The sequence below is a fragment of the Pelobates fuscus genome, chromosome 4 (assembly GCF_036172605.1).
Source record: "Pelobates fuscus isolate aPelFus1 chromosome 4, aPelFus1.pri, whole genome shotgun sequence".
Taxonomy (NCBI): Eukaryota; Metazoa; Chordata; class Amphibia; order Anura; family Pelobatidae; genus Pelobates; species Pelobates fuscus.
In genome coordinates this window covers 344,209,701-344,227,897 of record NC_086320.1, presented here as the reverse complement: position 1 = coordinate 344,227,897, position 18,197 = coordinate 344,209,701, and the positions used below count along the sequence as shown (strand labels likewise).

Here is an 18,197-nt window from a genome sequence, read left to right as displayed (position 1 = left end):
AGTGGTGGGAGGGGGTCAGTGTGTTAAATTGGGAAGAGGCCAGTGTATTAAATTGGGGGAAGGAGGGACAAGTGTATTAATTTGGGGAGGGAGGGGGCCAGTTTATTAATTTGAGGGAAGGAAGGGGCCATTGTATTTATTTGGGGAAGAAGGGGGCCAACATATTAATTTAAGGAGGGAGGGGGGCAGTGTATTAATTTGAGGGAGGCAGGGGGCCAACGTATTAATTTGAGGGAGGGAGGGAGGGAGGGGGCCAGTGTATTAATTTGGTGAGGGAGGGGGCCAGTGTATTCATTTGAGGGAAGGAAGGGGCCAGTGTATTAATTTGGGGAAAAAGGGGGCCAGCATATTAATTTAAGGAGGGAGGGGGCAGTGTATTAATTTGAGGGAGGCAGGGGGCCAACGTATTAATTTGAGGGAGGGAGGGGGCCAGTGTATTAATTTGAGAGAGGGGTCCAGTGTATTAAATTGTGGTAGTGGGACTGTGTATTAGAGTGGGGGAGGAGGGCGCTGTAAGGGCAGTGTATTAATTTGGGGAGGGAGGGGGCAGTGTATTATTTTGGGGGAGGGAGTGGGGCAGTGAATTAGAGTGGAGGGAAGGCTGGATGTTAATTTGGGGAGAGGGCAGTGTATTAAATTGGTGGAGGGAGGGTGCAGCATATTAAATTGGAGGGAGGGCAGTGTATTCAATTAGAGTGGAAGAATGAGAGGCAGTGTATTAGATTTGGTGGAAGGGCAGTGTATTAGAGTGGAGGGGGGGCAGTGTATTAGAGTGGAGGGGCAGTGTATTGGATTTGGGGGCAGTGTATTAAAATGGGGTCTGCATGGAGGCACTGAACACTCCCCATGGAGATGATGATTGGCCATTCAGCTTTTTGCCCCACATGCACAATAGCCTATGGGAAAGTATTAGATTGGCTGAGATCACAAGGTTTGATGATTTCAGCCAAAGTGAAGAACACACTCATAGGACTTCAAAATCAACAAAATAACATCATTTGTTTTTTACAGCTGTGCAACAGCATACATTCACCATCTCAGTCCCATTACCAAACGTTTCTTAACATGGCAAGGTAGTTTTGTAATTGTCTCATTTATTGTTAAATCTCCCCCTTTGATAACATTGTAGAGCGCTACGGAATATGTTGGCATATAAATACCAGTGTTTTGAAGTGAAGCAGAAGACAGGAATTGTGTTGGGCCTTTATTAGCACAGCAAGATGTGGGTTTATGAAAGCGCTTGTGGCCTTGCTTGTGGCCTTCCAAGCCTAGACTGGCCCACTGGAATATTTTCTAGTGGAATGATGTATCTGGTGTTAGCTAGGCTGCCAGATTATGATGAGTGTGTAAGATGTCCAAAGAAGTGTTTACTAGTGACCACAGGGTGAGATGAGACAGTGACAATGACAAATGACAATGGAGTCACACTAAACAGTTTGTACTGTACAGGTTTCTGTGTACCTCTGTGCGGGTCACACTGATGGATGTTGCAAGGATACATGATGTTACACCTCACAACTTCAGCAACCTCCATCTCTTAAACCCATATATATTGCTTGCTCTATGTGACCATCTATACTGAGATTTGTGAGTTTAATATCCATATAAAGTCCATTCATTTAAACTTGGTTCCCCCGGCCAAATGTTGCCGGCCCTGCACTGACCTGATGACATATATCCATGAATACTGGGATGATTAAACTTATTCAGACAGGGATATATTATCAAAGGGTATATGGGGAAGAAGAAAAAGCTCTAGGACCATTTGGTAAAATAAGGCAGAGAAAAATTAAAAAAATAAAAATCTCTTATTAAGTCCAACAAACTACCAATTCAACACATATTTTGATAGTGATTGGATGGTTAGGACTGATAAGATAGCAGTAACCAGCCGGCACAGCACACTGGAGACATCACATTTCTATTTGGGAAATATAATATTACATAAAAAAATAAATATGTTGCCACTGTACATTGTATATACCAAGTGGAAAAAAACAATAACTGCTGCATGATGAATTTTAACTTTTTCATGCAAATCATATCCTGGTCAAGATCAGAATGTGCTCCTGTAATTTTATTCATTGGAACACTCATGGGTTGATATAACTCCTTACCACCCTTACAGTGTTCTATGTTGTCCTAGAAATACTGGGCTTTAAAGTCCATTAGGACAGCATGGAGCATCCTGCCATTTAGGTGCAAGCAGGATTACATACTCGCCCCTCACTGTGGAGATTTAAGTAACAATACTTATAGTACTCAGCTCTAGCCATATCTAGAAGCCCCAAATTAACCGAAGAGCTGTGTGCAGTGCTCCAATTGACCGTATTTAGTCCTGGTGATTCTCTTGGAAAGAGGGAGAGTCCCTGCATGCCTCCTTGCTGAAAGTGATAAGTGCGGAGCATGCTACCCAGTACCAATCACTGTATAATTGGCAAGATAAATGAATCTGCAGCATAAGAGGGAGATCTCCAATGGAACGTTTACATAGTACAATACACATAGCATTCTGTTGTGTGTAAACAGAGAAATTCCTGGATTGACATCATCTGATCTGAAAGAATCTCTCTGCATTACGGTAAGAGCTGTTGTAGGGTTAGGGTTGCATTAGCGTTAGGGTTTGAGCATTAATGTTAGTATTAGGGTTAGTGTTGGTGTATTGTTATGATTGGTGGTGGGTTAGGGTTAGAGTTGCTGTACAGTTTATTATGATGTAAGGTTGGTTTCATGTTAGGATTCAAGTAGGGTTAGGATGGTATTGGTTTTATGTTTGGTGTTGAGCTTGTTAGGGTAAGGGTTACCTGAAAGTTAGCATTAGTTAGCTGAAATTAAGAATTTAGATAGTCTTATGGTTATCGAGGGTTAGAAATAGCATCAAATTGTGTTGATGGTCAGTATAGTGTCAGAGATAGAGTCACTTCACCAAACAGCATCACTGGGAACAGAACAGAGAGGCAAGTTAAAATTAGAGCATGTCTGATATTTGACTCTTTACAGCCCTCAAATACCTGACCAAGGAATACATGTGGGTTACCGCTGTACTTCAAGGGCAGTAGTGGAATACTAATATGGGTCCTTTAGAGTTGTGGGATGCAAGCAGTCTATGACATTTCCCATGAAAATGAAATGAGGTAAAAACACAATTTTTTAAATCTATATAGTATATATGGCAGAGGTCAGTGATAAACTTACAAATCAGAGTGAATCCCACCGGATAGTTGCCTAAAACTGAGCTGCCCTAACGGCTGTGGACATGGAAACAGTATAGCAATTCGGTGTAATTATATAGAGGTACTCACGTCTGTGGTGTTCATAAAGGTAAGTCCATTCTGGAATCCACAATCATACAATCAGAACAGAAACATGAAGAGATTTTTTTTAAATCTATGAACTTTTATTGTAACCCCTTGGGGTATTAAAAACAAAAAATAATAAACCACAAATAGAATAACATGCACGACAGTGATGCAGAGCAAAAATGACTGATAGTTATGTGCAGCCTTGCAGGACCTCTCTGAGATGTGTTGAAAAAGTTCTTAAACGGAACATGTAGACTGCGTATAGCCATCGTTTAGTTTTGCTTTATATTACGGTTGTGCATATTAGTCTATTCATCATTTATTTTTTGTTTTTAGTACCCCTACTGGTTACAATAAAAGTCCATTCATTTTAAGAAATACTCTGGATGTTCCTGTTCTGATTATATGGTAGAGGTCGGTGATATAGAGTTTAATAGTACACTCCAGTACACTATTTGTAAATAGTGAGTCTTCTTTTTTATTGTAGAAAAAGTGCAGATTTTAATACAAAATGTAAACTTTTACAAATTAACCTTGTTACACCCTCTTAGCTGTCAATCAGACAACCAGCCCTGTAACTTCCTGGTTGTTTTGCTCACAGTACCTGCCTTGCAAAGACTTCTTACTGAGCTGCATTGAGGAGTCTATAATTGGACAGCCACAGAAAGTCTGGACTGAGGAAGAAGGGTAGAGCTTACAAAGGCTGCAAACAAGACATATGTAGCTTTTTCAAGCCGTCTTTAGCTATACCCGCAATGAAAAAATACCTAATTAAATGCATGCAGGTATTCATTGGAGGTATATCTACTAAACAGTGATTTAGCTTTTTTTTTTTATTTGAGCAGTGGAATGTCCCTTTAAATGAAAATGTCAAAACGAGCATTGAACAACCATGCTAAAAAGTGAATCTATTTTGAGTTATTTTTCTTTAGTTACACTCTGTATTTATTATGTTTACCATTTTAATATTTGAATCATGCTTACAATTGTGTTATATATACATATAGGGTATCAAAAGAAAGCCCAGTCTGTCCTTCATAATTGTATATACAATTCTCAGTGCAATTAAAAAGGAACATTATTGTTGAACAAACACACAGCACGGAGTCGGATACTAGGTTTTTTGGCCCTAAAGTTGGAATCTACCTTAGTTTTTAAGGGCTTTAAAATAAAAATAAACAAATTTGTTTCCAATGGATAAAAACTGCAGTGTCCCTTTCAGGATACCAAGTGCTGTATCATATAAATTATCCAAATCCATTATCTGAATAATGTCAACTTTATCCGGATGTTGGGCTTAGGTTTTAAAAAATAGAATTATAAATATTTCTTAAACTGCTAAGAGACAGTGAGATGTGGACAGGCTGAAACTACAGAAGCAAACATTTATAGAGTTCTGAAAGAATCTTTACCATTAATCATGTTAATTAACACAATAAATGGTACTATTGATTGCCATGAAGCAGAATAGTAAGTCAACATTATTGACCTCATTTCACTGTGGGTTTGACACGAATCCAGGAATTTACGATCCCTAATTTCTAACTGAATCATTTATTTTACATCACACAGTAATAACAAGTATATGGGGACAGTGGTCTAAAAGACACTGGAAATTTAGAACAGAATCTCAAATATGTTTCAAGAGACATGATCACATCCTATATTCAGTAACAATTTCAGAAGTTTGAGTTCTGTCTCCTCAAACATGTCCCGTAATGTCCCGTAAATAGCATTACTGTTACCCTTTTCAGATTCCAGAGATCTACTCTAATGTAAAGATACGGAATAAGACGACCAAGAAAAAAATAGACTAAGGCTCACTCCAAGCATTATATAGGTAACGCATTAAAAATATTAGTTGTAATAATAGCCAATAAAAATATACTCACTTTTTATGTCCCTACATGTGCTGTAAATAACCAAGAATGTGGCACAGCCAGCCATGTTTATATAGATTTCTACAGGAGTCCTGAGGATACACCATAAAGCCTGCACATCAGGGGGTTGAGAGCACAGCAGGGGGGTATGCTACTTGTCGTTCAGCTGTCAGTTTAACAGAACATTAGGCCGCCTTTGTAAATTTAGTAGATACTTAAAACATATAAAAAAATAAAAAAAAATACAACAAAACAGAAACGCTACTGACATTTGTTGCAATACCTTGAAAACGGTCACTGGCCATCCAATCCTACACATTCATTATTTTCAATCAATGCACAGTGGTACAACTATTTCACAAACACTGCTGCTTTCATCTAGACTAGTGCGCCGTAAGAAAATCTGCTTCTGCCGAACAATTCATTCCAAAAATTACTTTTTTCATGCACGACCTAATTTTGGTCATATGGCAGTTTGGCATCGCAGAATTTTAGTAATGAAAAAAAAAGAAGAAACATTTTTAGTCGGGGATTTCTTAGTAAAATTGGTGGTTAGAATTGATTTAAAATTGGGTGCTCCTCTAAAAACAATATTTGGTGTGTTGGTAAAATAGGATTAAGTATCTCATCATGTTGGAGTATATGCCAATGTTTTTTTATTATTTTTTTGACATTATTACTTTTTCTGTTGAAATTAAAAATGTCCGGAAAGGATATAGATTCATTTTTTTCTTTGATTTTATAGATCAGGAGGTCTTTGCGTTCTTTTTGTTTTACTGTATTGATTGTATCATTTAAATCTGATTCTGAATAATTTTTTTCATTAATTTTCTTTTTTAAAAGGTCTGCTTGTTCATTAAAGTCATTGATTTCGGAGCAATTTCTGCGAAGTCGCAAGAATTGACTTAAAAGAAATTGCTCCGAAATCAATGACTTTGATGAACAAGCAGACCCTTTAAAAAATAAATTTATTGAAAAAAATAATTCAGAATCAGATTTAAATGATACAATCAATACAATAAAACAAAAAGAACGCAAAGACCTCCTGATCTATAAAATCAAAGAAAAAAATGAATCTATATCCCTTCCGGTCATTTTTAATTTCAACAATAAAAGTAATAATGTCAAAAAAATAATAAAAAAACATTGGCATATACTCAAACATGATGAGATACTTAATCCTATTTTACCAACACACCAAATATTGTTTTTAGAGGAGCACCCAATTTTAAATCAATTCTAACCACCAATTTTACTAAGAAATCCCCGACTAAAAATTTGTCTTCTTTTTTTTCTCAGACAAAGGGCTTTTTTAAATGTAAACAATGTATAGTATGCAGAACCACAGACCTTTCTGTCCCATCTAAAGTTACTCAATTTATGTCTAATATAACCAATAATGTGTATAATATTTATGATTTTATCTGTTGCAATACGAAAAATGTTATTTATCTGCTTGAGTGCCCATGTGGTCTCCAATATGTGGGGATGACAACAAGCAGGGGAGGGCTGGCAGCGTTAGGCCTGGGGGGCAAATCCAGTCAAGTGGCCCATCGCACCAAGAGGAGAGTGAAAACACGTTTCCCATGTGATTGAAAAGGGGGGCAGTCACCTAAACAGACACACTCACTGACAGGCACACACACTAACAAACGCACACTCACTGATACTGACTCACACAGCCATACAAATTGACACACACACATACAGGCATACTGGCTAACAGACACAGACAAACTGGCACACACACACAGACATACATACTTGCACACACACACAGACATACATACTTGCACACACACACACAGACATACTTGCACACACAGACCTACTGACAAACACACACAGACCTACTGACAAACACACACAGACCTACTGACACACAGACCTACTGACACACACACACAGACCTACTGACACACACACACAGACACAGACATACTGACACACACACACTTTACACTTTTAAAGACAGTTTCCTACCTTTGCTGGTACCTTTCCTGAGGTCCAGTGTGCTGGCTAGGGTGCTTGGGAGTTGGGGTCTAGCTCTTCTTGCTGTGTATGGGCCACCCGGTGGTCCCCCTTAGTGTGTGGGCCCCAGTTCAACCACAGTACCAGCACCGTGGGCCCATGGAGGGCAACGAGGGGCATAACTGGGGACCACTGGGCCCCTGTGCAAGAATTAAAGTAGGGCCCCCTTGTCACTCTACCTGGTGCATATTTTCACTCCTCGTCACTCCCCACTAAGCAATACACATGGTTGACATGTGTGTGGTTTATTTGTGTGTTTGTAAGGTTGCTGAGTGAGTGTTACATGTATGTGTGTAGTTGGATGAGTGTGATTGTGTGGGTGTGAGAGCTGGCTGAGTGTGATTGTATTTGTGGCTGTTTGAGAGAGAGACAAAGAAACAGAGAGGGAGATAGAGAGTGCCAGAGAAGACAGATAGGGAGGGAGAGACCGACAGAGAGCCAAAGGGAGACAGAGCTACACATGTAAAGAGATGGAGAGACAGAGAGTGACACAAGGAAAGGAGAGCCAGAGACAGCTAGAGAGAGACAAAGAGTTACACAAGGAAAGGAGAGACTGAGACAGCTAGAAAACCATAGAGAGACAGAGAGTGACACAAGGAAAGCAGAGCCAGAGATAGCTAGAAAACCATAGAGAGACAGAGAGTGACACAAGGAAAGGAGAGCCAGAGATAGCTAGAAAACCATAGAGAGACAGAGAGTGACACAAGAAAAGGAGAGCCCAAGACAGTTAAAAAACTAGAGAGACAGAAAGGAAGTAAGACACACAGAAAGAAGTAGAGACAGCCTCCTATGTTTGCAGGGAGAGGTGAGGTAGAGTATTTCACTCACCTTGATCCTGTGTGCCACTGCTGCAAGCTGGGACAGGGAATCCTGGGGGCCTTAGATCTTCTGGGCTTGCTCTGTGCTGTATAAGTGCTGGCATCCTGGGAACTGAGGGAGGGGCCCTGCAGGCAGGATATGGAGGCAGCTCTGCCAGAACTCCGCCCAGGAAGAGGTGAGGGTAGGCATTGAGTTCCGGTGTGCCTCCGCGGGACACCCAAACAATGAATACAGCGGGACCTCCATCTGCACCCCACTCTGCCCCTTACTGAGGTTACTGGCCGATCGGCCAATCAGTGAGGTAAGATAATTTCTATTTAGTATATTGCCGAATTAGCAATATACTAAATAGCAGTTTTGCAAGGGGAGCCAGTCCTGCCAGCAGGGGTCTCCAGAGCAGCCAGGCCCCCTGGTGTGATGGGCCTGGACGCAGCTCCGACCCGGTAGTTCAGCCACTAGGGGGAACTTTTTTTATTTTTATTTTGGATGTGGGCAGCCCTGGATTTAGGGCGGCCTGGGGGGCAATTGCCACCCTGCCCCCCGGCCCAGCCCGCCCCTGACAACAAGGTGCTTAAAGATAAGACTGAGCGAACATTGCAGAAATATTAAAAATGGATATCTGAATCATACAGTATCCAAACATTTTATTATGCACAATAAAGACCCACAGCTACTTAAATGTATCGGAATAAAAAAATGCTCGACCCCCTGGTGTGGAGGAGATATAAAAAAGATACTTGGAAAAACAGAAATGGAATGGGGGTATAACCTTAAGACTCTTATACCCCATGGTCTTAATGCAGATTTTGATTTGCACAGTTTTATAATTATATACTTTATACTTTTATATTAATCTGCCTTTTATATGTATATAAATAATCTGTCTTATAATTGCATAATACTCTTTTAGTCTTTTTAATGATTCTTTTATTTTTTTATTATTTATTATGTTTCTTAGTTGTTTAAATTTGGTTGCTACCTCTTTAATGACTTCTATTCTATGTTATTATCCAATGTGTTTTTATTTATATATAATATCGAATTCTTAGCTGCCACTTTTAATATGGCTTCTATATATCTCCTTTTTTATCTCCCAAGATGGTTTTAACTGTTTTTTTTAATAATATCTAATTTCTATTGCTCTAATCAAAACGGCCGCTTTTTGCGGCCGTTTTTCACTACATTTCCCAAGATGCTGTGCGGTCTAACTCCCGAAATGCGGAAGTGCCGCAAGTCATGTGACATATTTTAAACACTAAATTTTATACTTTCCCACGCTCGTTTTCATTAAATTTAAAGCCCAAATAAGTTGGGCTACTACAAAGAATCTAGCTAAAGTATTAAATATGTGTTTTAAACTTGTGTTATTTAATTTTGTTTTAACTGATTCTCATTGGCTGGTACCAATTGGCTGGTACCATTTTACTCATATTCTCATTGGCTGGTACCATTTTACTCATATTCTATCCTGGCCTTTTATTACTTCTTTTATATTTTTTATCTTTTTATTGGTTTTAAATATCTGCCTGGAAGGTTCCTGTATTTAAAGAAATCCTTGGTGGGGATCAATCCACCTATGCTGACATCATAGAGCAGTCCGTCTGCTCTCTATTTGTAAGTACGTTTTATTTTTTCACCTATACCGACATTGTTATACGGTGAGCACTATTGGCTGCTTTCTTTCTTTATTTGAGAATTGGACATCAGAAACGGAGAGATACCCACGACATATCCCACAAGCGGGGATTATACCGCTGTATGCGCTTTACCCCAGAGCTGGATTAAAAGCTCTTGTTAATGTGAGTTCTCTACCATCATTACTTTCTATGCCCATTTTTGAGCCATACATACTGCACTATTATTTGTCCCTGTCTTTTATTTTTCATATAAGTGGACACGTTATCACACTTGAAGATCTCAAGATAATACGTAAGGATTAACCATTTGGACTGCTTTTACTTGGACTTTGCTATCTTTTATTAAAAGACTTTTTAACTACTACTTTTCCATTACTTAAATTTTTACTTTGTATTTTGTGGCGCAACCTTTTTTACTATTGTTTTACACCTGTCTTGTTTTAAAGGATTTTGAGGGATTCCTTTCAAAGGGTTGCTGCCTATAAGTTGACTAGCGCTGTCTCATTGTTTTATTTTTTCTAACAGCTCATTTAACCCCTTAAGGACACATGACGTGTGACATGTCATGATTCCCTTTTATTCCAGAAGTTTGGTCCTTAAGGGGTTAAAGGTTTCACAAAGTGATCTAGAGATATCACAATACTTGTGTGTGGCTGCCACGTCAGCTCAGTCACAAAACTGTAAAGTAGCCAGTCAGAGACAGGGTGACATTAATGCAAATACAAAATAAATAAAAATCACTGTTTAGTAGATATACCCCAAATTAAAACGTGCCTCCATATAATTATGCATTTTTTTCTATTGGAGTTATATCTAAAAACAAATTGCAAAACCTGCAGATCTCTTCTCTGCTGCCTTTGTAAGCTCTCCCCTTCTAACCCCATACAGACTTTCTGTGTCTGTCCAATCACAGACTTCCCAATGCAGCTCTTTGCAAGGCAGGTGCTCTGGGCAAGTGTTGCCTCTTGAGTTTAGTTCCACTGAGCTAAACAACCAGGAAGTAACAGGACCTGCAGTTTGACCGACTACATAGGGGATGTACCCAGGTTAATTTATAAAAGTGTACATTTCTGTTGAAATCTGCACTTTTTTCAGAATTAAAATAGGGCACACTCTTCACACATAAAGCTGTCCAGCAAGCTATAGTGCTTTAGGGGTCTGGGGTGTCCTTTTAATTATTTTAGCGGAAGAGTTTATGCCAGTTTATTTTTTGGGCAAAGTTTGTATATTGTGTTCTTTACAAAATATACAAAATAGAGAATCCAGCGCACTCGCTTATTCACTAAACAATGACTTCAAATCTTAGAGATTGTAGTAGTTTTATTTAAAAACAGCTCACCTAGGCATAAAATAATGGGGCTTTAGTTACATTATATGATCATATATTGCATAAGCCTGCCACAAAATATCCAAAATATATATATATATATATTTCTGATATACAAGATTCCCAGTGTTGTGACTATTTAAGTGAAGAGGTGGGTCTAGAGCTTTGGTGATTTTAAAACTGCCACAGTTTGAAGGCAGAAGATAGATATGGACAGGGATCTTCTGTTCACTATAAGCTATGCAATGAACACAAGTTGTTGTGGTGCTTTGAATGTCCATTCACACAATCTGAATGGCAGTCGGCCCAAGTTAATTGTCAAGAAAACTGAACAGTTACACTTCATCTTGCCGTTAGCCTATCTCAACTGTTGGGAACACTAGCAGCCTCAAAGATCATCAACGTTTCATGACTAACCCCTTTAGGAAAGAAATGTGTTGAATACAATGTATATACATGTCCAATTTGAATCTATAGCCAGTATTACTCAAAGGCTTTCATAGCTGACTAAATCCCCTCCAGCTCTGTGTGTGGGGTATTTTTACAGAACTGTACTTCTTCCGTCAGTCTAAAAATGCATCTAGCTGCAGAATCTACAATGGGAAAAACATATTTAATTAATGTTGAATATTGAATCCAGATTCTGCAAAATTCTCCATGTATCCTATTCATTACGGCTACAGCAATGAACAAAAATCGTGCCAGCCAGTGGCGTACACACAACCCATGGGGCCCCGGTGCGAAAACTGATCCGTGGGCCCCCCCCCCGCGCGCTTACTCTGCGCGGGCTGGGGCTGCAACACATGGCGGTGGGCACCTGGTCGCAGGGCTGCGACCCGTGCGACCGCGGTATGTACGCCAGTGCATGCATAAACACATACACTTAAAGGACCACTACAGACACCCAGATCAAATCAGCTCAATGAAGTGGTCTGGGTGCCAGGTCTCTCTAGTTTTAACCCTGCAGCTGAAAACATAGCAGTTTCAGAGAAACTGCTATGTTTCACTGAGGGTTAATCCAGCCTTTAGTGGCTGTCTCATTGACAGCCGCTAGAGGATTTTCTGCGATTCTCACTGTGAAAATCACAGTGAGAAGACGCTGAACGTCCATAGGAAAGCATTGAGTAATGCTTTCCTTTGGGCAGTTTAAATGCGCGCGTGGCTCTTGCCACGCATGTGCATTCGGAGCCGAGAGGCGGATCGGGACGGAGAGATCCCCAGCACCAAGGGAGTCCGGCACTGGAGAAAGGTAAGTGCTTAAGACACACACACACACACTCTCATGAACAGATGCACACATTTACTGACAGACACACACTCAGTGACAGACGCACACAAACATACTCAGTAACAGACACACACACTAACACACACACACTCTAACACTAACACACACACACACTCTAACACTAACACACACTCTAACACTAACACACACACACACTCACTAACACTAACACACTGAGTAACACACACACTCACTAACACACACACACACACACTAACACACACAAACACTAACACACACACTAACACTAACACACTCACTAACACACACACACTAAAACTAACACACACACACACACACACTAACACACTAAAACTAACACAAACACACTAACACTAACACACACTAACAAACACACTAACACACTCACACGTTTTTTTTTTTATTTAATCCCCCCAGCCTCCTTACCTGTGGAAGAGCTGAGGGGATTCCCTGGGGTCCAGTGGTGTTGCTGGCCCTGCTGTCACCCGGCTGGCGGGCACGCGAGGGAGCACTGTCCCCTGAGTGCTCCCTCTTCAGCTCCCTCGCGCGCCGCGTACTGATGCCGGAGCCGGAAGATGACGTCATCTTCCGGCTCCGGTTTCAGTGCGGTGCGCGAGGGAGCTGAAGAGGGAGCACTCAGGGGACAGTGCTCCCTCACGCGCCCGCCAGCCAGGTGACAGCAGGGCCAGCCTCGGGGGGCCCTGAGGTGGCCGGCTCCTGGGACCCCTAGCAGAAGAGGATGGCCCTGTGGGTACATACCTGGGTCGCAGGGCGGCCGGGCCCCCTGGTGGGCCGGGCCCGGTCGCGGCCGCGACCCCTGCGACCCCGGTATGTACGCCACTGGTGCCAGCTTATAAAACTCACACTTCCGAACTATGTGCTATCACAGGTTCAGGTCGTGTGCTATTAGTTAATTCAACTTCTTGAACAACACATGTGGCGCATGTACAAAGTAAAGCCCCCAAGTGATTAGTACAGGCAGCCTCATGGCTTTTCATGAGAGAACCTAGACTGCAGTCAAACATGAATGAAACCATTCAAATAAGTTAGCCGACATAGCCGAGATTCCATAAGTTTTTCAGTTTCTTTGTGTCTTTTCAAGAAAGAAACTACTATGGATTATGAACGATGCGTCCTATAATTGCCTATTTGGCAACAGTTTATGGTAAATGCACAGCCCTCCCACTGAACCAGGACTGACTGAAAATTCTCAGCCAATTCTTAGTCCTTAGGGTAGCTAAAGAATTGCAAGAAATGAGGGAATATTTAAGCATGTTTTTTTTTTTAAATGTGTGATAATATTTTGGATATATTATATATATTATGTAAATATATATTATCGCACGATCCCTTATAAAGCTTTAAAAATTGTGTAATTTTAAGCTGACAGAGCTATACCCACAACTGTCACTCCTTGAACGTAATTTTGGTTTTGTATTTATAAAACAGTAGTTAGTGGTTTCTGTACATTGTGCTGAGTTTTTCAAGCAGCATTAGTCCTGACTCCGCAGACCTTGATATAATTGTTTTGCTTCCTGAGGCACAGGGTCATCATATTCTATTACCTATGAAAACGATAAAATTGTTGGGATTTTTTTTGTTCTGCCTTTTGACTGTCTATTACGATCTATTGGGAAATTTATAGAATAAAAACCAATAGACTATGGCCCACTGAGAGAGAGAATGTGATCAGCATAAGACAAAAAGAAAAAAAAGTTCTTCACAAAGAACCTTGGAAATGTTTTAACCCCGTAGGTCGACAGGTAAAAATACATTACTTACCAGTATCATTCGGCGACACTGAATGGAAAAACCCTAACTGTATCATAATGCAGCTATATTACACTATACATTTAGTCTATATTTTATATCTTTTTGAGTTTCTAAAATCCAAACGTGATTCCAGTAGATCAACATTGCAACTGCAATTAAATCGCACAATCTGAGACCAAAGCAGCCAACTCCACATCTTTTGCAAATTTTTATTGAAGGTTTTATTTTACCAATACTGCAAGTACTAGAATACAATAATGATGAAATAATACAGTTACACAATATCGTTTAGCATAGTACTGTGTCGCAGCAACATACAATCCTCTGTATAGTAGTGACAAAATAACCCCTATATTAACATGAGAGGTGTAAAATCTCCCTTATGGCGCACCTGCCATGCTGTGGGTGGTGGGCATGTCTACTCAACAGGTTCCTCCCATGCCTTCACTCGTGGGTATTGGATGGGGCTTAACATTTACCTGGCCAAATCCCTGCCGGTGGATGTTCTATTAAAAAAAAAGAAAAGAAAAAAAAGGATGGACATTCTAAAGTACCTGCAGTCTCAACCCAAGAGAGGCTAATTAGAATACTACTATAATAGGTCCCACCTATTAGTGCTGGATTATACCCCCTTACCCATGAGCTTTAATGGAGGGACATTAATAACAATAGGGGGTGGACTTGCCAATGTCCATCCCTCACCAAACTCTAAATTTAGGTCTACATGTATCAGTCCAGGTGGCCAGTGGTCCCCAAATGTCAATATTTTGCTCTAATTGGTTGGCTTGTAAGCAGAGCATTCTGACAGACAAGTCACAAACTGCAAGTCTCAGTTTTATCTTTCCTCTCAGAGCACTCTGATTGGTTGGCTTATAGGCCTTAAAGACCAACCAATCAATGTGCTTTACTGAAATTTCAAAGTGCTGGAATCCTTTAAAAAAAAAAAAAAAAGCTCTGTCTGCATGGAGCCCTCAGGTTACAGATTTATTTTTTCAGCACATTTTTATCCCCTGTTATTATGGCCTTTCCTTTGACCTTTTGTGAGGCAGACCAAAAGAAGGTTTAAAAAATAAAACCCATGCAAAAAACTCATCTGATATCTTTTTAGATATATTTCTTTTCTTTTTACAGGTTTTAAGACTTTACCATTATTTAATGTTAAGCCCCCACCTGATGCCCATAAGTGGAAATAACTGCTAATTTACTAGTTTTTAATTACAGTTTATTAACTACACCCTCACCTGCAGCATGGTGGTATAAGGGTTGTTTTATAAATCTCTTAAGCTAATATGGGGGTCATATTAAAAAAAAAAAAAAAACTTTAAGTATATGCAGTTCAAATATAAAAATATATATAACGACCACGGTCTAATTTTTCACTGGAACAAATGGTGTGAGGTTCCACCGCTTTTGAAACATCCAAATGTACATGTCGGTTAGACTCCACAAGGGGAACACCAAATGGACACTGCATCACCCTCCAAAACAAACAAAATTGCAGTACTTTTATTTCTTCTTTTTAAAAATACATAAGCTGAAGTTCAAGGGTGGGACCACCACAGCGAGAATCCAGGACCCTATATTGGTCTCATATACTTTTTGAATTAAAAAAACAAACATTTTAATGTGGAGGCTGGCTAGAATTTTTATCTTTTTTTGTCACACCTATTTTAGACCCTTTGTAAAACATTGCAAGATGAGAGGAACTGTATACTGTCTAAAGCTGTTCAGGATGAATGAATACATAACAAAAAAAAAGTGTGTACAATTAAAACATTGAAATTATCTATACACTATTGCATCACAAATGTATGTGTTATGTTTCAAATAAATGTTTTGGTAATAGGTTTTTTTTCAAAGAAAAAATGATTGGTAGTGAAGTGGTTTAAGGTTAAGGTCAGTATCTCTTCTGTTAAGTCCCAATTCCATTGTCTCCTTATCCACCTCCCAATTACATTACGGGATACCACACAGGTGATGTCATAAGGAAATATGGAAGGAAGTGTGGTAAAGAGAGGAAGCATAAGAAAGGAAATAAGGAAGTTAGGAAGGAAGGAATAAAATAAAAGAATGAAATTACTTATAATGAGGAACTGGAAGTGATAGAGTTTACGGGAAACAACAACATGTAAATAAAGTCAATACTAGAGTTTTAAGAAAGATTTCCACTTAAAAAAAACACTTTATTTTGTTATATTTAAATAGCCATACATACGTTTTGATCCTTTCGTTGTCACTGGGCATGTCGACTGCTTCATTAAACTGGTAGTTCAGCATTTCTGTTCCAAACAAATCAAACTCCAAGTACGATCCAAGTTCAGCAAACTCTAGCAGTTTTTTCTCATCAAATATAGTCCTGTAATAACGAACGGCAGTAGCTTTATTACTTTAATGTTGACATTCAGCCATTCCTATTAAAAGGGGATTAAGGAGTTCTTTGTTGCCTTAACCGACTTGATGTAATAACATATTTAATTGAAGATAGATTGTCAAGAAAATGCCTTTAGATTATGTATTTGATAGGCAAAAAAATGTGTGGTGAAAACGAGAAACGAATAAAATATGGTTTGGAAACAGAATATAAAATAAAACCAGTGTAAAAAGACAGAAAGTCGAAAACATATTTAAAAGTCAATTTCCATATATATATCACATAATATTACATTACTTTTAAAGATTTAAAAGGCAATTACCTTAATCAAAAAAACTTTATATTGAAAGTAAATAGAAATATGTGTAATGCACAAGGAATTATACAAATAGAGAGAGACAAGTATATGATAATTTGTCGCAAATATGTAGAGAAGATACATATATATTTAGACTTATTTAAATACATAGAAAATCAGTGAGTGGCATATTCTTTCATTAAAAAAAGACATAAATGTCACAACTCCATTGCCTATTTTTGTAAATGCATACATCATGTCTCCTAGAACAAGTGTCCTCAATGTAACCACGTGAAATGTTTGCAGTTATGCTTGTGGGCAAATGACTTTAACTGCCTGTAGAATTCACAACTTTATGTACTAAAATACATTCCTGAGTATTATATTAAGGCTCTGTGGGGTAACATAGCTCCCAACTCTGGCTTCCCAATCAGGGTTTAAAAGGGTGGACCAGTGACTATTATCTACAGGATCCTAGTGCCCTAAACATAGAGAGAGCGCATCTAACAGTAACATAGATGATAATAAGCTTGTGCTGTGATTGTTGGGTACAGTTCCCCAAAAGTCAGGACGGAGGGACAGGACCAAAAAGCAGGACCGTCCTGCTAAAATTGGGACGGTTGGGAGTCCTGGTGTAACATACTTGAGTTGATGAAGGTTCTACATCATAAATGAATCCTCTCTAGAATGGCTGGGTTGCTCACCTATCAAGATGAGACATTACTGTTTTAGAGATATCTCCTCCAGCCTCCTGCAGAATTCTCAAAATCTGGAATGGAGCATTACTATTTCTACCCGGATGAATATTGACGGGACAACCAAGTTGTGACTGAGCTTCGGCGGTTGACTGCAAAATTTTCCTTTCGCTCTCGGTTAAAGGCCAGGAACATCCAATCTCTCCGATTATTCCACATTTTATATCTGTACCATCTGCTCCTTCAAGGACTTCATTAACAAGAACCTTGGTCAACTGACGAAAAGACAGATATACTTTTATTGGATCACCAATGCAAAAATGGATTTAATAAATAAATATTTATGGCTTAGAGCTGTCATAAGTTGCCTTCCATATTCTCCCCCTTTAAAAACATACATTTAACTTAACGACTTTATAAAGCCTATCAAACATTGCAATAAGTATTCTTTAACCCTTTAAGGACCAAACGTCTGGAATAAAAGGGAATCATGACATGTCATACATGTCATGTGTCGTTAAGGGGTTAAAATACAATATATAGATATAAAATTTAAAAAACCTGAACTAAATACAATTATTGAAAAAAGAAAGGAAAAACGAACTATACTTCTAATCTATTTGTTGTGTTAGAATGCTCTTGTCGCCTTAACACAGCAGATTAATACTCCCGGGATCCAAGCTGCAGAAGTATATGATGGATGGGTAATTCCATCCAATCACATTGACCCATTCCGTTCCTATAAACATAAATAACAACACCGTATTTTACACTTTTGTGATAAACAAAATGCA

The 18,197-nt window shown here is 39.2% G+C and overlaps 1 protein-coding gene across 1 annotated transcript in view; it reads right to left on the bottom strand.

Annotated features, from left to right (window-relative positions):
* Positions 1–18,197, bottom strand: part of PTER (phosphotriesterase related) — a 35,931-nt gene that overhangs the window by 1,446 nt on the left and 16,288 nt on the right. Inside the window, exons 3-4 of the mRNA XM_063450772.1 lie at positions 17,413–17,678; positions 16,255–16,395 (exon numbers count right to left, since the gene is read on the bottom strand). Coding sequence (XP_063306842.1) covers positions 16,255–16,395; positions 17,413–17,678 — 407 coding nt within the window. The remainder of the gene's footprint in view (positions 1–16,254; positions 16,396–17,412; positions 17,679–18,197) is intronic.